Consider the following 26,017-nt stretch of genomic DNA (forward strand, 5'->3'; position numbering starts at 1 on the left):
TATATATATATATATGTGTATATATATATATATATGTATATGTGTGTATATATATATATATATATATATATATATATATGGCATTGAAGCTCGGTTGTAGGTTTGTTAGCACAGTGTCCAAAGAAGGGCCAGATGTATACAGAATCGTGTCGTCTGCGTAGAGGTGGATCAGAGAATCACCAGCAGCAAGAGCAACATCATTGTATACACAGAGAAAAGAAAATGTTCTAATGTTCTTACTTGATCTGATTTTAATAGCTAGCATTTCGATGACCATAAAGAATAGATTAATATGGTGACAGCGGATACCCTTGTTTAACTCCTCATGTCAATTCAAAACTCTCTGAGAAGTAGCCGAGAGACCTTTAAATGGCTATCAGAACGTCAGGCCAGGGTAAGCCTAAACAACACACAGCCCTTATTTTAAGTGTTTCTAAAATCCCCTATGGGAAAAATGAAAGGTATCATTACCCTGTTTGACCACTAGGTTTTATGGGTATTACGACACACTGTGGGGCTCTATAGGCAAAATATGTGCATTGATTGAAACATAACACAGATAAGCCTATGCTATAGTTTAAGACCATCTGCTCTATAATTAGCTCACTGTACATAATTCGAAACAACACTGTAGGCTACTTTTAAACAACACTGTACATAACTCCTGAAGATCTAAATGCATATTCCCAGGGTCACAACTTTTTTTCAGACACATTCTGAAATTGTACCCCTTCGGTGTTATCATTGGAATGTCATACAAATCAGCGCAACTGTGTGCTTTAGGACCATGCGGATGCCTCCAAGCCGGTTGGCTGTTTAGAATGTTTATTCGACAGGATTAAAAAATAATAATAATGCCCCCCCACCAACTTCGAAAACGAAAATTGCACCCCTGCACATTCCCACATGGGAATGAAAACTGATATGAAACTGATTTTCGTTCAAATACTTGGCGGCGTGGATGTTTCACTGGTAAAACTTGAATTTTTATTCACGATTGACAGTGAGAAATGTTTAGCACAAAAATGTGTGCATAATGTAGAGGCCAACGACAACGGTACAGACATAGCCTTATGCGTTTTAGTGCCAATTGCACACTTATCATGAAGTAGTACCCATCTACGTAGGCTACAACATTAAGTATAACGTAATGATTCATGCCACAGGAGCGGGCACAGGTCAATGTCACCTCAGTTGTTGTTAGGAATTTACAAAAAAAAAAAACCTGTGTCTGAATTTACACAGCCAAATGTTTTTGGCAGAAAGGAATTTCCGACCATGATATTCTTGAACATGCAGTCTTACTGTTAAAACAGAAGCGCGTGCCTGTATTTTCACCTCGAGATCGCGCACGAAGAGGGCGTAGTTAGAGGAGGTGTTGGGGGGCAACATTTGTGCAAGAGGGAGGGCAGGGAGAGGTTCTGCAAACGGAAGGGGATGAACAGGAAGAGCAAGGGCCGTGCACACAGAGGAGGGGGGGGAAACTGCAGCCTGTGTGGATTTTTCTAAATGTATTTATGCACCTCGTCTCCGTTCCGCCTATGTTAATGATTTGTGTTAGCTATGTAAATGTCCCTTTAGTTTATTGGCGCCACCGTCAGCTCTTCCTTCTACCTCAACAGTAAGCGTATTATCAAGCTATCTTGACTGGATCCAGCCTGCCACTGAACTTCCCGTCACTGAGAAGAACGCAGACGGAGAGATCGAGCAGCTGAATAGGGAATATAGGGGTGTCAATGAGAATACAGGTCAATCTACACGAAGACCAGACGGGTAGACAAATCGATATCATTGTCTTCTTTTAGTCGACGAGACGGGTCTCGACTGGCTTGCTTACCAACCTGCGTTGTATTCCTTGCTGAGCACCTAGCTGCAGTTTGCCCCACTGTCGTCGAGGCTCGATACAACCACTGGTGGGGGGGTTTAATGGGATCCTTGTTTCAATAGAACTCCCTTCTCCCACCCCCCGACGGACCTTCGCTCGAATCCGACTCGGGCGCTGTCTTCCCCGGGGGGTGCCGGTTTTTGCTCAGTCTGACTGGGGAAGGAGGGCGCCCCCCCCCACCCCCCAGCATTGACTGTCGCTCTGGCCGACCCCAGTGGAGCCTAATATGGCAGGAAATCTGAAGAAAGGCGGAGGACTGATCGGGATGATGAAGGACGCGTTTCAGCCCCATCACCACCTCCATTCCCATCACCAACCTGGGGCCGTGGACAAAAAGACGGTGGAGAAATGCTGGAAACTAATGGACAAGGTGGGTGACTAGCAGTTGAAAAACTATCTATCTAGCTACAGTACCCAGTTGATGATCAGTGGCCCAGGAAGTTAGCTTAGCTAACTTTAGCTAATTTGCTGGCTAGCTTCCTAGCTAACGAGACTGTTTCTAGCCAGCTAGATAAAACATAGTTAGCTAGGGGTACACCGACCAGCTAGGCTACGCCGAATAGTAGAGAAGGTGGTAGCTAGCTAACGTTAATGATCTATAATATATTGTATTCATTTGTAGAATATGTAGATGGCTGAAGGTAGCTAGAACTGGCTAAATGGTTCTAACTAGTTAGCTTAATGCTGGTGTCTGGATTGCTAGCTACATTGGCCAGCTACCTAGGCAACTAGCTAGCCAATTAACATTAGTTAGCAACATTGACCAATATAATCTCGTGTGCATAGGGATGGTGACTCAATCATCATCCCAGATTAGGGTCATGAAAATAGTAGCTAGCTGAGTAGTAGCTAGCTGAGCAAAGTTAGGCTTGGGTTTTGATCATACCCACCTAGCTATATTTTACTGTTTAGAACAAGATCCATCCCATTGACAAAGTTGTTCAATAAGGTTGTAAAATGTGAGATTTAGCTAGCTAAATGAGATTTGAATCTGTCAATTGTATGATCAGATATTAAACACAATCATTGTCTAAACAATGTGACAACAATCTAACTGCTTGAGTCCAACACTTAGCTGTGGCCCCTGAAATCCAGAGTAAATGTGCAGCAATGAAATCAATACATGTGAGCATAATAAAGAATTAGCTACATTTACAGCATCACTTCTTTGAAAAATGTAGCTGGCTGACCCCTAGTTTCCTGTGTAATTCACACTGAATTATCACAGTGATTCAGAGGACAAGACAGCCTTTTATGTTTGTTTCTCTAGGGGTAGTCTACACATCTGTCATTCTTTTCTCTTATCAGTAAGAACCCAAGCCCCTGAAGATTGTCATAATGGCACTTTTTTGGGGGGCCAATTTGCATTTCTTTCCACCAGACAAGCACATCTGCATTGACTCATTATGAAGAAGAGGTCACTTCATACAAACAGAAAAACAGAAGTGACACTGCAATGTCAGTTCTCCTTTTCTGTTTCAGAAAGTAGCCTGGGCTTCCCAATCAGTGGCACAATGTCTAGTCTTTATGAGGCCGAGTTGAGGAAGAGGTGTGTGTGTTTCCACAAGACCTTTGAAATACAAGAGTTTGTCCACGATGGAGGTTTTGTTGAAAGGAAAACCACGGTGGAACCTGCGATATGTGATCTTTGGCTTGCTGATTTTAGCAGTATCAACAGGTCTCTGTCAAATAGTGTGTGAGTGCTTAAAGGCATCAGGTTTAACCAATGATTAAAGCTGTTCTTCAGACGGTTAGGCTCCATGCACAAGTTGGCCTATCTGCTCATTCAAATATCATGAGGACAACCCGAACAACAGTGCATGCTTGTCATAGATCTCCCTAAGAACGTCAACGTTCAGCAAAAGTGTTTGAATAGAGTATAAGTGGCCTTTAGGGTTATTATAGGCTTATTACTCTTCCCATGTTGATTGGGTGTCTCTCTCTCTCTGAATTAAATGACAATTTAAGGGGCTTTATTGGTACGGGAAACAGTCAATATTTTAGTGGTTTTATCATAGCTGGAACGTGCAGTCATGGGTTACGTCCCAAATGGACTCCTATGTGGTGCTGATCAAAGTAGTGGGCTATATAGAGAATAGGGTGCCATTTGGGATGTACCAATGATTTAGAACACAGTGGTGTAGAGCTGAGGGAGGTCAGCTCAGCCCTGCAGTATGGGGGGGGGGGGGGGGGGGGGGGGGGGGGGGGGGGGGGGGGGGGGGGGGGGGGGGGGGGGGGGGGGGGGTGGGTTGGTTCTCTCACAGTCTTCAATCCTGAGGTTAGCGAGAGAGCAGAGAAGGGGAATAAGGCAATCCTCTCTTCGTTTTTGGTTCGGTCCAGGCCACCACGACTGGATGTATCTGCATTATGCGTCTGTGCACGTTTAGCCGAGGGCTTATCTGCTCTCTGACAGGACTCATATTCCTGGGTTGGAAGCGCATTACTGTGACCCCCTCTGTCTGACGTCAGCAGTGCTGCTGCTCAGCCAACCCCCCCCCCCCCCCCCCCCCCCCCCCCCCCCCCCCCCCCCCCCCCCCCCCCCCCCCTTCTCAGCTGGCTACACTCAACGCATAGATGGATACAGAGATAAGCATGCTATCTCTCTCTCTGTTTCAATTCAAGGGCTTTATTGGCATGGGTAACTTATGTTAACATTTCCAAAGGGAAGTAGACAAATAACAAAAGTGAAATGAACAGTAGTTCCAAAATAATATTCCATATTACGTCAATGTACAGTGTTGTAACAATGTGCAAATAGTTAAAGTACAAAAGGGAAAATAAATAAACATAAATATAGGTTGTATTTACAATAGATGCCATGATATGACATTTGTGGCCGATATCCAATATTTTCCTGGCCCCCAAAAAACGATACCGATAACCGATATTTAACATATTTGCAGCCTTTTAAGCATTCTAGTACAGTTAAATAGTTAACACACACATGGACGCAGCGGTCTAAGGCACTGCATCTCAGTGCAAGAGGCGTCGCTACAGTCCCTGGTTCGAATCCAGGCTGTATCACATCCAGCCGTGATTGGGAGTCCCATAGGGCGGCGCACAATTGGCCCAGCGTCGTCCGGGGTAGGCCGTTATTGTAAATATGAATTTGTTCTTAACTGACTTGCCTAGTTAAATAAAGGTTACACACACCATTTTTTGGGGCGTTTTATGTATGTCCCCATTACCAGTAAAACATAATCAAAACCTATTTCTTTCACTTACTTGCTGTTTCGTTGTTCATTTGTTCAGTCGTTTCATTCTCAACCAGGTTTTCATCATACATGTCAAGCAGTCCGTTTCCATATTGTTCAGCTGTGTATGTAACATTTCACGTAAACCCTGTTTCTTGTCTGCCTCGAGGTAGCGGTCCTTGTACATAGCGTCGAGCATGGTGGCGACACAGTAAAGAGAGAGTGCCACCAAATCGCTTTGTTGAGCAGGCGTTTCAATGCCATGACCGGGGGTATCACGTCTGCTTCAGGCGCGGTTGATGCGCTTATTTCTCATAGTCAGTTGTTCGGCTGGAGCTAGCTAGTGTGTTTATGTTCTCAAATGCCATTGAAATGGCAGCAGCGGTATGACATTTGATCATACATTTGGCAGGAGATTAGCAAGTGCAACAGTTTCCACCTCATTTTGTGGGCTGTGTGCACATAGCCTGCAGGTCTGCTTTTTCTCAATAGCAAGGCTATGCTCACTCAGTCTGTACATAGTCAAAGCTTTCGTTAAGTTTGAGTCAGTCACAGTGGTCAGGTATTCTGCCACTGTGTACTCTCTGTTTCGGGCCAAATAGCATTCTAGTTTGCTCTGTTTTTTTGTTTTTTGACACATTTGGTTGGGCCTAACTGTGTTGCTGTCTTGGCTCTGTGGGGTCTGATTTGTGTTTGTGAACAGAGGACTAGCTTGCTTAGGGGACTCTTCTCCACGTTCATCTGTCTGTAGGTGATGGCTTTGTAATGGAAGGTTTGGGAATCGCTTCCTTTTAGGTTGTTGTCGAATCTAACCACTCTTTTCTAGATTTGGGTAATTATCGTGTATCAGCCTAATTTGACTTTGCATGCATTATTTGGTGTTTTACGTTGTACACTGGGGATAATTTTGTAGAATTCTGCATGCAGAGTCTCAATTTGGTGTTTGTTCCATTTTGTGAATTCTTGGTTGGTGAGCAGACACCAGACCTCACAACCATATAGGGCAATGGATTCTATAACTGATTCAAGTCTCTTTTTTTTTGGCCAAATCCTAATTGGTATGTCAAATGTTATGTTCCTTTTGATGGCATAGACAGCCCTTCTTGTTTAGGCCAAGCTATGTGTAGTTTTTTTGTGTGCTTTAGGGCAGTGGTGTCTAGATGGAATTTGTATTTGTGGTCCTGGCGACTGGATCTTTTTTAGAACACCATTATTTTTTGCCTTACTGAGATTTACTGTCAGGGCCCAGGTCTGGCAGAATCTTTGCAGAAGATCTAGGTGCTTCTGTAGGCCCTTCTTGGTTGGTGACAGAAGCACCAGATCATCAGCAAACAGTAGACATTTGACTTCAGATTCTAGTAGGGTGAGGCTGGGTGCTGCAGACTTGTTCTAGTGCCCTCGCCAATTCGTTGAGATATATGTTGAAGAGAGTGGGGCTTAAGATGCATCCCTGTCTCACCTCATGGCTCTCTCATGTGGAAAGAGATGGTTTTTTTGCCAATTTTAACCTCACTTGTTTGTGTACATGGATTTGATAACGTTGTATGTTTTTCACACAAACCACTTTCCATCATTTGTATAGCAAACCCTCATGCTAAATTGAGTCTCAGGCTTTTTTTAAATCAACAAAGCATGAGAAGATTTTGCCTTTGTTTTGGTTTGTTTGTTTGTCAATTAGGGTGTGCAGGGTGAAATTCATGGTCTGTCGTACGGTAATTTGGTAAAAATCCCATTTGAATTGTACCCGCAAAACACCAGTCTCAACGTTAACAGTGAAGAGGTGACTCCGGGATGCTGGCCTTCTAGGCAGAGTTGCAAAGAAAAGCCATATCTCAGACTGGCCAATAAAAAGATAAGATTAAGATGGGGAAAAAAACACAGACACTGGACAGAGGAACTCCCACTCCCTTTTCTATTCTGGTTAGTGCTCGTTTACGCTGTTCTTTGAAGGGAGTAGTACACAGCGTTGTACGAGAAGTGATGGTTGCTGATAATGGGCCTATGTAGATATTCCATAAAAAATGTGCCATTTCCAGCTACAATAGTCATTTACAACATTAACAATGTCTACACTGTTTCTGATCAATTTGATGTTCATTTTAATGGACAAAAAATGTGCTTTTCTTTCAAAAACAAGGACATTTCTAAGTGACCCCAAAATGTTGAATATATATACAGTGCCTTGCGAAAGTATTCGGCCCCCTTGAACTTTGCGACCTTTTGCCACATTTCAGGCTTCAAACATAAAGATATAAAACTGTATTTTTTAGTTAAGAATCAACAACAAGTGGAACACAATCATGAAGTGGAACGACATTTATTGGATATTTCAAACTTTTTTAACAAATCAAAAACTGAAAAATTGGGCGTGCAAAATTATTCAGCCCCCTTAAGTTAATACTTTGTAGCGCCACCTTTTGCTGCGATTACAGCTGTAAGTCGCTTGGGGTATGTCTCTATCAGTTTTGCACATCGAGAGACTGAATTTTTTTCCCATTCCTCCTTGCAAAACAGCACGAGCTCAGTGAGGTTGGATGGAGAGCATTTGTGAACTGCAGTTTTCAGTTCTTTCCACAGATTCTCGATTGGATTCAGGTCTGGACTTTGACTTGGCCATTCTAACACCTGGATATGTTTATTTTTGAACCATTCCATTGTAGATTTTGCTTTATGTTTTGGATCATTGTCTTGTTGGAAGACAAATCTCCGTCCCAGTCTCAGGTCTTTTGCAGACTCCATCAGGTTTTCTTCCAGAATGGTCCTGTATTTGGCTCCATCCATCTCCCCATCAATTTTAACCATCTTCCCTGTCCCTGCTGAAGAAAAGCAGGCCCAAACCATGATGCTGCCACCACCATGTTTGACAGTGGGGATGGTGTGTTCAGCTGTGTTGCTTTTACGCCAAACATAACGTTTTGCATTGTTGCCAAAAAGTTCAATTTTGGTTTCATCCGACCAGAGCACCTTCTTCCACATGTTTGGTGTGTCTCCCAGGTGGCTTGTGGCAAACTTTAAACTACACTTTTTATGGATATCTTTAAGAAATGTCTTTCTTCTTGCCACTCTTCCATAAAGGCCAGATTTGTGCAATATACGACTGATTGTTGTCCTACGGACAGAGTCTCCCACCTCAGCTGTAGATCTCTGCAGTTCATCCAGAGTGATCATGGGCCTCTTGGCTGCATCTCAGATCAGTCTTCTCCTTGTATGAGCTGAAAGTTTAGAGGGACGGCCAGGTCTTGGTAGATTTGCAGTAGTCTGATACTCCTTCCATTTCAATATTATCGCTTGCACAGTGCTCCTTGGGATGTTTAAAGCTTGGGAAATCTTTTTGTATCCAAATCTGGCTTTAAACTTCTTCACAACAGTATCTCGGACCTGCCTGGTGTGTTCCTTGTTCTTCATGATGCTCTCTGCGCTTTTGACGGACCCATGAGACTATCACAGTGCAGGTGCATTTATACGGAGACTTGATTACACACAGGTGGATTGTATTTATCATCATTAGTCATTTAGGTCAACATTGGATCATTCAGAGATCCTCACTGAACTTCTGGAGAGAGTTTGCTGCACTGAAAGTAAAGGGGCTGAATAATTTTGCACGCCCAATTTTTCAGTTTCTGATTTGTTAAAAAAGTTTGAAATATCCAATAAATGTCGTTCCACTTCATGATTGTGTCCCACTTGTTGTTGATTCTTCACAAAAAAATACAGTTTTATATCTTTATGTTTGAAGCCTGAAATGTGGCAAAAGGTCGCAAAGTTTTAGGGGGCCGAATACTTTCGCAAGGCACTGTATATCACACACACTACATATAAGTACCAGTAAAATAAAGGATAGTTGTAAACAAATTAGTAAGAATGGAATAATTTTGCACACAAAAATAAGTGCATTGCTGTGTGTGTGAATTAAAGGGGATTTCCAGCCAAGTAGTCAGCATATCAGATGCAGTAGTTCACATATGTCAGAGTCAAGGCCCGCGGGCCACATCCGGCCCGCAAGAAGGTTTTTTACGGCCCCTGGGATGATCTTGATTTATTATTAGAACCGGCCCGCAGCAAGCCGGCAGCCCGCAGATCTTTTACACGCACCAATACTACATTTCCCACAATGCAAAGGTGACGCACCGAGCAGTAGGCTGCTTCATTTCAATATTTATTGGCACAGCAGTCGTCAGCATCACAGTAAAATTAACTTTCAGATACCCATCAAAAATGGCAAAACGGAAGGTGGATACTGAGAACCGGGGGTTTCAAACAAGGTGGGAGTCGGAGTATATGTTCACGAAGGTAGCTGGAAAACCTGTGTGTCTTCTGTGTGGAGAAAGTGTGGCGGTACTGAAAGAGTATAATCTGAGACGACATTATGAAACGAAACACGCGGACAAAAACAAGAATATGGACATGGAACAAAGGCTACAAAAGGCAGAGGAATTAAAACGAGGCCTCAAATCTCGACAGGCTCTGTTCAAAAAAGCCAAATCACAAGGCCAGGCTGCTGTCAAGGCCAGTTTTATTTTGGCAGAAGAGATCGCTAAATCAGCCCGGCCATTTACGGAGGGGGATTTCATCAAAAACTGCATGATTAAAGTTTGTGACGAAGTTTGCCCAGAAAAAAGGCAACTCTTTTTAAATGTGAGTCTGAGCAGAAACACCATTGCCGAGAGAGTAGACCAGTTGTCCATCAATCTAAAAGAGCAGCTTGTGAAAAAGGGAAAAGATTTTATTGCATATTCCTTGGCTGTGGATGAGAGCACCGACATTTCTGACATTGCCCAGTTGTCAATTTTCATCCGCGGAGTGGACTCCAACCTAAGCGTGACAGGGGAGTTTTTGGCTTTACGTCCTATGCATGGCACAACTACGGGGCATGATTTGTATGAAGAGGTGTCAAGATGTGTAAATGAGATGGAGCTGCCTTGGGAAAAACTCGTGGGTTTGACAACCGACGGAGCACCTGCGATGTGTGGACACAGGAGCGGACTGGTGGCGAAGATACGGGAAAAGATGCAAGAGGAAAACGCGACAGGTGAGCTGACAGCTTATCATTGTATCATACACCAGGAAGCGTTGTGCGGTAAAGCCTTGAAAATGGAGCATGTAATGAGCATCATCACGCGCACAGTTAACTTTATCAGAGCCAAAGGTTTGAATCACCGCCAGTTCAAGGCATTTCTGACGGAGTTAGAAACGGAGCATGGTGATTTGCCTTATCACACAGAGGTGCGATGGCTAAGCCAGGGAAAGGTGCTTCAAAGATGTTTCGAGCTTCGTGAGGAGATTTGTCTGTTCTTGGACAGCAAAGGGAAAGACACAACACAACTCCGAGACGAAATGTTTCTGTGTGAAATGGCTTTTCTGTGTGACATTACGAGTCATCTGAATGCAATAAACTTGCAGCTGCAGGGTCGGGATCGTGTCATCTCTGATATGTACAGTACAGTGAAGGCATTTAAAACCAAACTGACTCTGTGGGAGACGCAGATGCGGAAAGAAAATTTGAGCCACTTTCCCAGCTGCCAGACCATGAAAGAGAAGCTCTCTACCAGTGCGTTCCCGAGCACACAGTTGGCTGATAAAATAGGTATGCTTGCCGCTGACTTTCGACGCCGATTTGCTGACTTTGAAGCACAAAAAAGCAGGTTGGAACTGCTCGGTAACCCATTTGCTGTTGACGTGGAAAGCTCACCACCAAACCTCCAAATGGAGTTGATTGACCTCCAATGCAATGATGCACTGAGGGCAAAATATGCGGCAGTGGGTGCTGCGGAGTTCGCCCGTTTCCTCCCCGGCACAATGCCCCAGCTGCGCATCCAGGCTGCTCAAACGTTGTCTATGTTTGGCAGCACATACCTGTGTGAACAACTGTTTTCTTTGATGAACCTGAACAAAACATCACACAGAAGTCGACTTACTGCTGAACACCTCCACTCAATTCTGAGGATTTCTTCAGCTCAGAGCCTTACCCCGAACATTGATGAACTTGTGGAAAAGATGGGACACCACCAAGTATCACCCTCAACCTCAAACAAGTGAACATTACTGTGCAATCACATATTTAGAGTTTTTACTCAGTTCAAGTTTAAAAGTTAAAATTTAATATTTGTTTTCACTGCATGTTACTTCTCCTTAAACAAAGTGTTGTTTTTGATTAATAGATTTTTGCACTTTATTTTTTTGTATTTCAATCCAATTATATTTTAAAAATATTTCAGTTGAGTGGATGATAGAAAATTGCTATTATTGTTTTTTCTTTGAAGTAAATTTAGCCCACTTTTGCTAAAATAGAAAATATAGTCTACTGATGGTGCCTTGAATACCGGTTTCTTTCATTTAATGTTCATGTTATGGGGATATTTATATAAAGGAAATTTGTCTTTTGTGTCTGTTGAAAATTAAAGATTACTGACAGAGCCATAAGAAAATATTGCTTTATTTATCTGATCATATTGTAATATATTTGTTAGGTTTTCAGTAGGTTCAATTAGGTTCACTAGACTATATGCGTCATTTAAAAATTTTTCAATGAACATTCGAACAGTCCGGCCCTCGTCTTGTAGCTGATTTTTTTATTTGGCCCTCCGTCCATTTGACTTTGACACCCCTGCAGTAGTTGGTGCACCTCTCCAATCTCTGATAGTTCTAGGTGTCTTTTGCCAGAGGTTACCTCAACATATGTAGCCTGATAATCTGAATGATAAATGGTGTGGACTGCATCACGTGGTGCACTTCTCTGAAGGACTATGTTCTGCCTGACCCTAGAGTAGTGGTCAGTGCTGTGTTGTGATGGGCTGGGTCTAGTAGAGCTGTGTTGTGATGGGCCCGGTCTGGTCTGGTAAATCTGTGCTGTGTTGGGCCATGTCTGGCTCTTCTCTCCTAGGGACCGTGGGGGTACTGTTGTTTCAGAAAGTGGATCGGGGGGCCACTGCTGCTGTGGTGAAGGGTGTGGGTCCCTGCCAAGTGTTGCTTCCTTTTAGGTCCTTAGCAAAAGGTTCTGACAGTGTCCTGATCAAGATGTACATTATCGTGTAAGTGTTCTTATGTCAGAGTTGGATGGTGAGCCATTCTGACATTGAGTAGTGAGGCACAGTCCACGGTGATCTGTTGATTTATTCTGTTGATCAACTTTCCTGGGATGTCTTTTCTTGGTAGGACCCAACTATATTGTATTTTTGGGAACATAGCCTGTGACTGTTCTGCCACTCTTCTCACTTCCCCAGATACCTTTTCACCTTTGCCAGGTGTTGTCAAGGGTGTCAATCCTGGTCTGACTGAGTAGCTGCATTGCACTCTCAGTTGTAGGACGCCAAAACGTATACTCCTGGTGTCTAGGGAATAATATTTCCTGAACTAAGAACTTCCCATTTGAATCGATAAGGATTGCAGTTGTGGGTGATTGTCTGGGGTTACCCCCGGTGGCATTGTCATGCTGGAGGGTCATGTCAGGATGAGCCTGCAGGAAGGGTACCACATGAGGGAGGAGGATGTCTTCCCTGTAACGCACAGCATAGAGATTGCCCGCAATGACAACAAGCTCAGTCCGATGATGCTGTGACACACCGCCCCAGACCATGACGGACCCTCCACCTCTAAGTCGATCCCTTTCCAGAGTACAGGCCTCAGTGTAACGCTCATTCCTTTGACGATAAACGTGAATCCGACCATCAACCCTGGTGAGACAAAACCGTGACTCATCAGAGTAGAGCACTTGTCCTGTCTGGTCCAGCAACAGTGGGTTTGTGCCCATAGGCGACGTTGTTGCCGGTGATGTCTGGGAAGGACTTGCCTTACAGCAGGCCACATTTTTTGGTGTTATTACATACAGCTGGAAATAACTTTTGGATATCAGTGCAGCGGCAACTCACCAGCATTACAACCAGGAATACTAATTTCCTGAATTGGATCCTTTGTTCGTACCCCCAAGGGCAATTAAACTTATTCCAGATGCTGCTCCAAAACACCGCCAGTGGAGAAGAGGTATTCAGAGTGGATTTCTAGTCTGACTCAGGAGACGTGCACACCATCCACCGCTTCCGAGTATATTACTCGCTAATGTTCAGTCTCTGGATAATAAAGTTTACGAGCTCAGGGCGAGGATCTCCTTCCAGAGAGACATCAGGGATTGTAACATACTCTGTTTCATGGAAACATGGCTCTCCCTGGATATACTGTCCCCGTCCAATCAGCTATTTTGGGTTCTCAGTACATCGCACAGACAGGAATAAATACATCTTTGGGAAGAAAAAAGACTGGAGTGTATGTTTCATGATTAACCACTCATGGTGTGATTGTGATAACATACAAAAACTCAAGTCCTTTTGTTCACCTGACCTAGAATACCTCACAATCAAATGCTGACCGTATTACCTACCAAGAGAATTATCTTTGGTTATAGTCACAGCTGTGTATATTCCCTGTCAAGCCGATACCACGACGGCCCTCAAAGAACTTCACTGGAAACCACATATTCTGAGGCCGCAATTATTTTAGCTGGGGTTTTAACAAAGCAAATTTGATGAAAACGCTACCGAAGTTCTACCAACACATTGGCTTTAGTCCCCGCGCTGGTAAAACGTTGGACCACTGCTACTCAATTTTTCAAAATGCCTTCAAGGCCTTCCCCCACCCTCTCTTTGGCAAATCTGATAACGACTCCATTTTGCTCCTCCCTTCCTATAGGCAGAAACGTAAACAGGAAGTACCCGTGCTAAGATCTATTCGATGCTGGTCTGACCAATCGAAATCCATGCTTCAAGTACGTTTTGATCACGTGGACTGGGATATGTTCTGGATAGCCTCTAAGAATAACATTGACGAATACACTGATGCAGTGACTGAGTTCATCAGTAAGCGTATAGGAGATGTTGTACCCACCGTGACCTATTAAAACCTACCAAAACCAGAAACCGTGGACAGATGGCAGCATTCGCGCAAAACTGAAAGTGTGAACCACCACATTTAACCATGGCAAGGTGACTTGGAATATGGCGATCTCTGAACCAACTAATATTCATTTGGGGACAGGTCAAAAACATTAAACATATAAGGCAATTTAGCTAGCTAACTTACTGTTGCTAGCTAATTTGTCCACGGATATACAGGTAAAATAACAACCCAAGGTCCTCTACTCTGACAATTAATCCACAGATAAAAGGGTGGAGGCTTCTTCTTTGGACTTTATATGGCGGATGGCAACAAACTTTAAGGTGCATTACAACTACCAAGTAGACTGGAGTTTGGACCATCTTTCAATCACCCATGTGGGTTTATGCTCCTAAAAAACATTGAGGAGAAGGGAGAAGTGGGATTTGCAGCGCATCAAGCATCACAAATAGAACCAAGTTCTATTTTAGCGCCTGGCTACGCAGACGCTCGTGAGCAGTGTGGTTGCAATGATTGAATAACATGTGCAAGACAGGTCAAAAGCTTTAGAACACCTACTCATTCAAGGGTTTTTCTTTATTTTCACAATTTTCTACATTTGTAGAATAATAGTGAAGACATTAAAACCATGAAATAATACATATGGACTCATGTAGTAACCAAAAAGTGTTAAACAAATCAAAATATATGTTATATTTGAGATTCTTCAAATAACCACACTTTGCCTTGATGACAGCTTTGCACACTCTTGGCTTTCTCTCAACCAGCTTCACTTGGAATGCTTTTCCAACAGTCTTGAAGGAATTCCCACATATGCTGAGCACTTGTTGGCTGCTTTTCCTTCACTCTGCTGTCCGACTCATCCCAAACCATCTCAATTTGGTTGAGGCTGGGTGATTGTTGAGGCCAGGTCATCTGATGCAGCAGTCCATCACTCTCCTTCACTCTCCTTCTTACACAGCCTGGAGGTGTGTTGGGTCAATGTACTGTTGAAATACAAATGATAGTTCCACAAAGCCCAAACCAGATGGGGTGGCGTATCGTTGCAGAATGCTGTAGTAGCCATGCTGGTTAAGTGTGCCTTGAATTCTACATAAATCACAGACAGTGTCATCAGCAAAGCACCATAACACCACCTCCATGCTTTACGGTGGGAAATACCTTGCAGAGATTATCCGTTCACCCACACCGCGTCTCACAAAGACACGGCCATTGGAACCAAATTGCAGAAATTTTACCCATGAAGGCTTGATTCTCATAGTCTCCTCTGAACAGTTGATATGTCTTACTTGAACTCTGTGAAGCATTTGTTTGGGCTGCAATTTCTGAGGCTGGTAACTCTGATGAACATATCCTCTGCAGCAGAGGTAACTCTGGGTCTTTCTTACCTGTGGTGGTCCTTATGAGAGCCAGTTTTATCATAGCGCTTGATGGTTTTTGCGACTGCACTTGAAGAAACTTTCAAAGTTCTTGACATTTTTCATATTGCCTGACCTTCATGTCTTAAAGTAATGATGAAATGTTGTTTCTCTTGGCTTATTTGAGCTGTTCTTGCCATAATATGGACTTAGCCTTATTTGGTAAAAGACCATCTTCTGTATACCACCCCTACCTTGTCACAACACAACTGATTGGCTCAAATGCCTTGTGAAGGAAAGAAATGCCACAAATGAACTTTTAACAAGGCACAACTGTTAATTGAAATGTATTCCAGGTGACTACATCATGAAGCTGGTTGAGAGAATGCCAAGAGTATGCAAAGCTGTCATCAAGGCAAAGTGTGGCTATTTGAAGAATCTCAAATATAAAATATATTTATATATTTTTTGTTGTTGGTTACTACATGATTCCATATGTGTTATTTAATAGTTTTGATGTCTTAACTATTCTACAATGTAGAAAATACTAACAATAAAGAAACTCTTGAATGAGTAGGTGTTATAAACTTTTGACCGGTAGTGTGTGTACATTTATTTTACAACACTCGTGCATGCTACACGAGCGGTGTGGTTAGCATGTCAGTCATGAGACGTATGTGTCAGGGTCTACACACAATCACGGACTACAAAGGGAAAACCAGCCACATCCCGGACACTTAGGTCTTGCTTCTGGACAAGCTGAACACATTCTTTGCCGCTTTGAGGATAACACGGTGTCACCGACATGGCCCGCTACCATGGACTTTGGGCTCCTTCTCCTTGGCCGACATGAGTAAGACATTTTAAGCCTGTTAACCATCGTAGGGCTGCCGGCCCCCCTAGCTACGTCGTCAGAGCATGCGCAGACCAGCTGGCTGGAGTGTTTTATGGACGTATTCTTTATTCCAGTCTCTGTCCCCCCTTGTTTCAGAAGACAGAAGCTGTTTTTCAATCTTAAGGCCATCAGACTATTAAACAGCCATCACTAGCCAGCTTCCACCAGGTTACGCAACCCTGCACCTTAGTGGCTGCTGCCCTATATACAGTGACTTAGAATCACTGCCCACTTTAATGTTTAAATAATGTTTACGTACTGCTTTACTCAACTCTTATATACAGTTGAAGTTGGAAGTTTACATACACTTAGGTTGGAGTCATTAACTCTTTTTTCAACCACTCCACAAATTTCTTGTTAACAAACTATAGTTTTGCCAAGTTGGTTAGGACATCTACTTTGTGCATAACACACATCATTTTCCAACAGTTGTTTAGACAGATTATTTCACTTATAACTCACTGTATCAAAATTCCAGTGGGTTAGAAGTTTACATACACTAAGTTGACTGTGCCTTTAAACAGTTTTGGAAAGTTCCAGAAAATTATATCATGGCTTTAGAAGCTTCTGATAAGCTAATTGACATCATCTGAGTCAATTGTGGATTGTGGATGTATTTCAAGGCATACCATCAAACTTAGTGCCTCTTTGCTTGACATCATGGGAAAATCAAAAGAAATCAACCAAGACCTCCACAAGTCTGCTTCATTCTTGGGAGCAATTTCCAAATGCCTGAAGGTACCACATTCATCTGTACAAACAATAGTACGCAAGAATAAACACCATGGGACCACCAGCCGTCATACCGCTCAGGAAGGAGACCCGTTCTGTCTCTTAGAGAGGAATGTACTTTGGTGCAAATCAATCCCAGAACAACAGGGATTCAAGGCCGCTCAGCAAGGAAGAAGCCACTGCTCCAAAACCGCCATAAAAAAGCCAGACTACGGTTTGCAACTGCACATGGGGACAAAGATTGTACTTTTTTTGGAGAAATGTCCTCTGATCTGATGAAACAAAAATAGAGCTGTTTGGCCATAATGACCATTGTTGTGTTTGGAGGAAAAAGGGGGAGGCTTGCAAGCCGAAGAACACCATCCCAACCGTGAAGCACAGGGGTGGCGGCATCATGTTGTGGGGGTGCTTTGCTGCAGGAGGGACTGGTGCAATTCACAAAAAATATAATTTTCCTGCTTCATAATGTTATGATTTTCCCATTGAAGCAAAATCTCAAGACATCAATCAGGAACCATTGCTTGGTTGCAAATGGATCTTCCAAATGGACAATGACCCCAAGCATACTTCCACAGTTGTGGAAAATGGCGTAAGGACAACAAAGACAATGTATTGGAGTGGCCATCACAAAGCCCATACCTCATCCTGTAGAACATTTGTGGGAAGAACTGAAAAGGCGTGTGCGAGCAAGGAGGCCTACAAACCTGACTCCGTTACACCAGCTTTGTCAGGACAAATTTGCCAAAATTCACCCAATTTATTGTGGGAAGCTTGTGGAAGGCTACTTGAAACGTTTGACCCGAGTGAAACAATTAAAAGGCAATACACTCAATTAGCATTTGGTAGCATGTAAACTTCTGACCCACTGGGAATGTGATGAAAGAAATAAAAGCTGAAATTAAGTAATTCTCTCTACTATTATTCTGACATTCTTAATATAAAGTGGTGATCCTAAGACAGCATTTTTACTTGGATTAAATGTCAGGAATTGTGAAAATTGAGTTTAAATGTATTTGGCTAAGCTCTATGTGAACTTCTGACTTCAACTGTTTTTCCTGTATTCTATTCTACTTTAGTCAATGCCACTCCGACACTGCTCAGTCTAATATTTGATATATTTCTTAATATCATTATTTTACTTTTAAATGTGTTTTGTTTTGCTGTGAATCATTTTTAGATACTACTGCACTGTTGGAGCTTGGAACACAAGCATTTCACTACACCTGCGATAACATCTGCTACATATGTTTGTGACCAATAACATTTTATTTGCTTTTGACTGTCTGCAAGTTGAACATGAATGTAGCCAGTAAGTCTAAGGTAGACACAGATTGTCTCTTTTTTTGATCTGGCTTTTATACTATATACAAAGAAGAAGCTGACGGAAAAAGTAGATAGTGTAGTTGATTTATTATTTTTGGGAACTTATGCCCATCTTCCTTGTTTCATTCTGATAACGTTACTCATTGCAGAATGCCATGGCATGCTTGTTTGTGTTTATTGATTGTGTTTATGGTTGTGTCTCAGCTGCATGCCCTGCTTCGCTATATTGTCTTTCACCAGATGTGTTCGTAGCTTGAGGGGATTGACAATGGGAAGTGCAAACCCACACACAGCTAAGATGCGAGCCTCCGACAAATACTTGTAAAAAAACAAGTACTGTCAGCCCCTTGCATCAACATCTGCTGTACAGTGCATTCAGAAAGTATTCAGACACCTTCACTTTTTCCACATTTTGTTATGTAAAAGCCTTATTCTAAAAATGTATTAAATACATTTTTTTGTTTTCATCCATCTACACACAATCTACACTCAATGACGAAGCGAATATAGTTTTTTAGATTTTTTTTATGTTTGCATATGTAAATAAGGTATCATTTAAAATGTTTTAATAAGTATTCAGTCCCCAATCGGGGGAGACGCGTCTTGGTCAGGGAGGTGACCAAGAACCCGATGGTCACTCTCACAGAACTCCAGAGTTCCTCTGTGGACATGGGAGAACTTTCCAGAAGGCCAACCATCTCTGGGGCGCTCCACCAGTCAGGCCTTTATGGTAGAGTGGCCAGACGGAAGCCACTCTTCAGTAAAAGGCACATGACAGCCCGCATGGAGTTTGCCAAAAGGCACCTAAAAAAACTCTCAAACCATGAGAAACAAGATTCTCTGGTCTGATGAAACCAAGATTGAACTCTTTGGCCCTGAATGCCAAGCCTGGAGGAAGCCAGGCACTGCTCATCACCTGGCCAATACCATCCCTACAGTGAAGCATGGTGGTTGCATCGTCATGCTGTGGGGATGTTTTTCAGCGGCAGGGACTGGGAGAATAGTCAGGGTCGAGGGGAAAGGTGAACAGAGCAAGGTATGGAGAGATCCTTGATGAAAACCTGCTCAGGCTCTCAGACTGGGGCGAAGGTTCACCTTCCATACCCAAGAAGACTAGAGGCTGTAATCGTTTCTAAAGGCACTTCAACATATAGTACTGAATAAAGGGTCTGAATATTTCTGGAAATGTGATATTTCAGTTTTTTTAATACATGTGCAAACATTAAAAAAAAAAAAAAAAATGTTGCTTTGGCATTATGGGGGTATTGTGTGTAGATTTATGAAAATAATTTTTAAATCCATTTTAGAATAAGGCTGTAACGTAACAAAATGTGGAAAAAGTCAAGGGCTCTGAATACTTTCCAAATGCACTGTACAAGCCATGACGATTCATAAGAAAACAGGTCTTCACGTGTGTGTGTGTGTGTGTGTGTCTATTACCAGACCAACAGTAAGCCTGAGATGAGTGTGTTTAATTTTCTTCGCTGTGTTGAAGGCTTTAAAATAGACTCACGTAGCAAACCCCGAATGTTACGATCTCAGCACTGATCTTTCACTCGCTCTCCCATTCACTTTTACTAGATCTCCCTCTTCTCCGGAGAGGCTTATCTCTCTTCCCTTTTGTACCTAGTCTTTACTTGCCTTGATGTTCTGGCAACACACTGCTGCACAAATGTAAAATTTGTCAGATAGAGCTGGAGTATTTTACATTCACGCGAAAAGTGGTATGATAAATATAATCCACGTCGTCACACTATCATAATACCCATGTGTTTGTCAAATGGTGTTCAGTGGTAGTTTCATTAGTGATTTTTGATGGTCCCTTTTCACTGACTATTTTATGTGCAGAAGTTCTGTTTGTGTATGTAGGCTAGTTTAAACACTGTAAACTCTTGAAGTTAGTTCAGTTAATGTTAGGCTACTTGTCAGGGTTGTGGTCAATTCACTTCCTGAATTGAAAAGATCTTCAAAGGAAAGCAATGTGCAACTTTCAATTCAAGAACTAGCATTTTTATTCACTTCCTGAATTGTATTAAAACAGAATGGATCCCAACCCTGTTATGCATTAGCGTGCTACCTAGTCTCTTCCTCCACGGTTGCCGGCTTATTGTTTGTCTCAGTAAGCTGATTCATCATCTCCCCTAACGTGTCCTATCCTCTCCCTCCATCCAGGTGGTGCGACTGTGCCAGAACCCCAAGCTGGCCCTGAAGAACAGCCCACCTTACATCCTGGACCTGTTGCCAGACACCTACCAGCACCTTCGCACCATCTTGTCCCGCTACGAGGGAAAGATGGAGACGCTCGGCGACAACGAGTATTTCCGCGTCTTCATGGAGAACCTGACCAAGAAGACCAAGCAGACCATCAGCCTTTTCAAGGAGGGAAAGGAGCGCATGTACGAGGAGAACTCGCAGCCCAGGTGAGAGGATTACTTTTTTGGAGATTGAGGTGGCAATGGAACTTGTTGTTGACGAAATATAGTTTATTTTCCTGTAATACTTAGGTACTTTTCTCAATCTCAAAATTGCCGTATCCTGATTTTTACGAGACATCAAGAGAAGGGCCTCTGTTTTTGTACATCGGGCGAGAATTGGGTTTCGTCATCCTCCTCCTGAAATTCTCTTGTGAGGTAGGTCTGCACCCTGACCAGTGTTGGGTGATACTCACTACCAGAATATCATCCCTTTCATGAGCCCAGAGCTAAGCCGAGCTGTACGGCACTGGCCTTGGTTACACATCCACCATAGGCCCAGAAAACCGTGATTTGAAGGAACATGGTGAAAAGCAAGTATCTGAGCCAGTACGGTTTGGGATGGCACAATAGTAGGAGAAACAAATTCAGAGCCTTTGCAGACTATGTCTGAAGTGAAGTGTGGTGGGGGAGGGGGTACTTTTTGTTGAACCCTTCCCAGTCATAGCATGCAGGTGTAGGTGAAGAAACATACCCACCGATGAGATCTAACCCTATCTTAAAATGGAGCAATTTAGGCTTGTACTGAGTAACAGCCAAAGAGAAGTGTGCTGTGGTTTTCACAAGTGAACGTTTGTGGTCAGGATGACGCTGATCTACTTGCCTGTGACTCTGTCTCTGTGTTCACAGCCTTTTCTCGGCAGTAGCCCCCAGACCTGCAGGTTATAAGGAGCTAAAGAAACTGCAAAATGTAGTCAAACACCTTTTTTATTTTCTTAATGACATCAACAAAAGTCAGTCTATATGCAAAGGTATACATACAAACAACTTACAGATGCACACAAACAATGACTACATCTCACACCCCCATCACTACTGCCTGCATTATTGTTTGCCAGTAGGCCTTAAATTGAATCAATTTAACTAACACTTTTTTTTTTTATATATATATATGAAATTGTTCAACAAAATGCATTATAACGTCTTTTTTAGATGACTGAGCTCATATTTTGCCACAGCCCTTGCTGTCCATTCATTCCCTTTATGATTTGTAGGTCAGGGGCCAGAGTAATCAAGCATCTCAGAGAAGGAATTGTATGCGAAGCCCATTAGCAAAGTTGAAACATTTTTGACTGCCATTTATAAATCCCGTCAGAAATGCAGGATTTGGCCTAAATCTGGTGTGGGTGGGCTATTACAGGCGGTCATTCATCTTTGCCAACGGCACCCTGTATAATCCCTACTCTGAGATGCTTGATAACTACAGCCCCAGGTTATACAGTTAAATAGGACGACAGACTAAGCTTGATTTGCACATATCTATCTTATTGCTGGCCTCTCCCAGCCCAATCGGTGACACGCATGATTATGATGGCTTGAGTCAAGTATCAATAGCATATATTTTGTCCATAAACTGATACACCAATTAGACCCCTGAGCTCATTCAATCTCCAATCGACTCAACACTACCCTTTTCTTTTCCCCAAAACTTTTTATGAAAACTGTGGTTCATTTCCTTCTTTTAATGCAATGAATCAGAGTAGCGATGACTCTGCCTGCCTGTAGTTTTTGCACGGCTTCTGTTTTTTTTCGGACAACGGGTCTCCTTGTGCTGAAACTAAGGGAGAGGAGGCGCCGCTCACAAGTTCATCTCTGTTCTGTCTTCATCCTAATTGAATTGGCATTGGGCCCATTTTTGAGCTGTCTTAACCACTCCTTTTGAGAAATACATGTTCATCACTTCGTTACAGAGGGAGTGGGTTCTAGAGCCGGAGCTGGTAATAACCGATGAAGCTCCCCCACACGGGGACCCGAGACAAAGAGCGCTATTGTGCCTAGGGGAGGGCTCAAATGAGTAGGCTATTGCCCGGTAGTGTGTGGTTCGTGTGTTATCATTTTTAGAAAATGGCTTTAGCCGAGTGACACTCCTCCCAGCTCTACGTTACCTTTTTTTAAAAAAAACTTTTTTTTTTACAAGGAGCACGTGTTTGCCTAAGTCGAAGAAAATGTAGGCGGACACAACACATTTAGGAGCACAATGGGAAATATTTGAGGTACTAAAGCTAAAGCTCCTAAATTGAAATTCCATGTCGCGCAGTTAAATATTTAGGGGCGTATGCGATTTAAAATGGTCGCACTATAAAGCCCTACTTTTACCACTCTCTTTCCTTCTGGACAGGATGGAGATGGTTGAAACAATTTGATACACTGTTAGCTTCAGACTCGACTGAAACAGTTTCCTATACCGACATAATGTGAGCTATTCCCTTTCCTCTGGTTGTTAAAGATTGAGCACCATTTAGTGAAAAATGGTGGATGGTAGTTATGAATGATATGTGATGATTACATGGTCGTTTCTCCTCGGACCATTTGCAGTACAAAGAGCGATAGAGTGGGTGGATGTGGTGCTGAGATGCTATGCAGATTTCGCCACTATTACCCCCGCTAAATTTACTCTTCTGTTTATTTTCATTTTGGCGTCCGGCCCTCCATATTTAGATTTGAGCAGTACAAATCGTTTTGGCTTCTCTTGTACACAGACACACAGCCCCCATAGCCTCCCGAGTGGCGCAGCGGTCTAAGGCACTGCATCTCAGTGCTAGAGGCATCACTACAGACCCTGGTTCGACCCCGCCCAGGTTTGGCTGGGTAGGCAGTCATTGTAAATTAGAATTTGTTCTTAACTGACTTGCCAAGTTAAATAAAAGGTAAAATTATTATTTATATATATATATATATATATATATATATATATATATATATATATATATATATATATATATATATATATATATATATATATATATATTTGAATTGTTGCCAGGAGTGTGAACTTTGCCTTCAGTGTTCGGACTGTATTGCTGGTTGATTACCACAACCACAGTAGACTGAAAGCCCAGCCTTTTTGAGCTCCGCTTTTTGTGCGGCAGTGGTCTGACATGGGAGTCTAGCTGCAACGCTGTTGTGTGAGGGGGCGAGGTGTTGTCTGCGAGAAGGGACCTAATTATTAACAGTGACACACAGTCACAAACTGTGTGCCCCACAGTTTCTTCCCGGTAGCCTGCGAGCTTCCTTTTCCTGTTTCTCACAGGCCAGCTAGTTCCATTTTCTAACCTGCTCAAAGAGGGAGAGGGGGAGGGTGCACAGCAAACACTAGCCTGTCTATAACCGCAAAGTCCAGGCTGAGTATGGAGTCGATGTGTGCAGAAAACAGGCACTTCCAAACTCCCCTATATCCAGATATCGTTCTGACCTCCCTGAGCTTTTCTGTTTGATCTGGCTTTCTTGACTAAGCCCATGACGAGCGAGCCATCCTGACTGCTGGTGGTTAATATATCCTGAGGGGAGAGGAAGGACCTCAAATGGCATCCTACTCACTATATAGTGCACTACCTTTAACCAGGGCCTATGCGGATTTAGTCAAAAGTATTGCACTATGTAGGGAATGGGGTGCCATTTGGGATGCTGCCAAGAGGAGAGTAGTCCCGGTGTCTGTAGTCCGAGGCGCGGCTGTCATTTTAACTCCTGTCGCCGTTTTCATGTCCACGGGGCAAGAAACCAGAACGAGAGTCCGGCTTTCCTTTTTAGCGGGCCTGCCTTCTCATCCTTCTTTCCCTCCACCGCATGCCCATGATCCCGGCCTTGTTGGATTTGAACGTGCTCAGATCGACATAAGAGGAAGGACACTCCCTCTACGCTCATGTGTCCCCGTCACAGCCTCCGGCTGCCTGTTGCAGCCTCCGCTGGTTACAGCTGAGGGTATTGCAGATGGTGACACCCCAGTGACGTTGGGAGAAGGATCTGCGTGGTTGGCCCTGGGCCTCCTCCTTCTTCCTCACGTCTGCAGACACCCACACCGTCTCTATGCCATCCTTTCTCTCTGCAGACAGAGGAAGAGCTAGCCTCTCATATCTTCTTGCACCTGGCAGTCTCAAGCCAGTCTGCAAGTGCCTCGGCGGCTCACACAACCCCCTTTTGTTGTGTCCGTCTCTTCTAAAACCACCTTTACTCTGACATGTTCGATCTCTTCTCTAAATAAGACAAAGAAATGATTTGCAAATGGTTTATTTTGATAGCTTTTGAGAACGTTGACCAAACGGTTGTCATTACAGTATGTAGTTGCTATCTAAAGGGGCTTCTCTGCCTCCTATCTATGCTGCCGGAACTCTGTGGTATTCATGTCCCTTCCGGCATTAGTACCATGACCATCACTGTGTTTGCAAAGGGCACTTGTGCCAGTTGCTAAATTTGTCCCTCAAAGCTCTGGCCTAAGATAAAGTATGACTTCCCATTTTCTATAAATGTGTCTGACTAGACGGGCAGACAGCCTGCTGGTGAAACAATAGTTTCTCTCTCAGGAGCAGGCTATTGGCTTTGACTATCTCTCGCATCTTATCTGCTGGCAAAGGTCTATGTGAACGGATCAGTTCTAGCAATAGGGAAATGCACTGTCGGATAACGATATCATGCAAAAAGGATGTGTACATTTTTGGGGTGCTTGCAGAGAATGTGATATAGCCTGCATTTGCATAATGCATACTGTAGCGTCACTCATTGTCTGCTTATCTGTGTTTTTGGGCTGCTGAATTTTACATATTCTTTGCCACTTCATTCATTCATACACCATTCATGCTTTTATATAACTGTTCTGTCTGAAATGTGAGACTATTTCTTGATGGGTTCTGTAAGATCAGACAGACGGTTTGTGGTTGGTTTCTGACTAGTGATGTGACAAATGGGGAAAAAATGTAACGTTTAAACGGCCCATTTTTTTTTTTTTTTCAATAAGAAAAAAAATCTTAAAATTCCAATACAGCTGTATTGCTTTCAGCAATGGTTTGTGTCCAAGTCCCTTTCAGAGAGTTACACATTGCACCTGTACCTCAATTCCACCTCGCAAAGTTTGCATATCCTTCTCATTTAACTTCTCAAAGTATTGCCGTACAGGGAGGGCTGACCCCATTTAGTCGACTGGTCTGTTGTTTGGTGGACAGGCTGTTGGTCGACCAAGATTTTTTTTTTTAATTGTAGAGCAGTCCAAAATATAAATATATATATATATATATATATATATATATATATATATATATATATATATATATATATTTTATTGCGCATGAGACACCTGTCTCAGTTGACTAATCCATTGCGGACGCTGCGGGATGGCGCACCAGTATCACCAGTAGTACATTTACCGTTAATTCCCATAATTTCTAATCTATAATGCTTGTTTGGTTACGGTAATTTCTGTTAATGCATGAAATATATTTTGATTACAGTCTTTTACTGTTTTCATTGTCTCGGTGGACACATTTGCAGACCGCACAACCTAGGCT

General features: G+C 42.9%; 1 protein-coding gene across 2 annotated transcripts in view; it reads left to right on the forward strand.

The window, feature by feature from the left end:
• The first annotated feature begins 1,409 nt into the window (after nucleotides 1–1,409).
• Nucleotides 1,410–26,017, forward strand: part of cbl (Cbl proto-oncogene, E3 ubiquitin protein ligase) — a 63,509-nt gene continuing 38,901 nt past the window's right edge. For both annotated transcript variants that reach the window (XM_021587339.2, XM_021587341.2), the window contains exons 1-2: nucleotides 1,410–2,255; nucleotides 20,443–20,690. In XM_021587339.2, the coding sequence (XP_021443014.2) occupies nucleotides 2,112–2,255; nucleotides 20,443–20,690 (392 nt within the window). In that variant the 5' untranslated portion in view covers nucleotides 1,410–2,111. The remainder of the gene's footprint in view (nucleotides 2,256–20,442; nucleotides 20,691–26,017) is intronic.

Source organism: Oncorhynchus mykiss, chromosome 27 (assembly GCF_013265735.2).
Source record: "Oncorhynchus mykiss isolate Arlee chromosome 27, USDA_OmykA_1.1, whole genome shotgun sequence".
Lineage (NCBI taxonomy): Eukaryota > Metazoa > Chordata > Actinopteri > Salmoniformes > Salmonidae > Oncorhynchus > Oncorhynchus mykiss.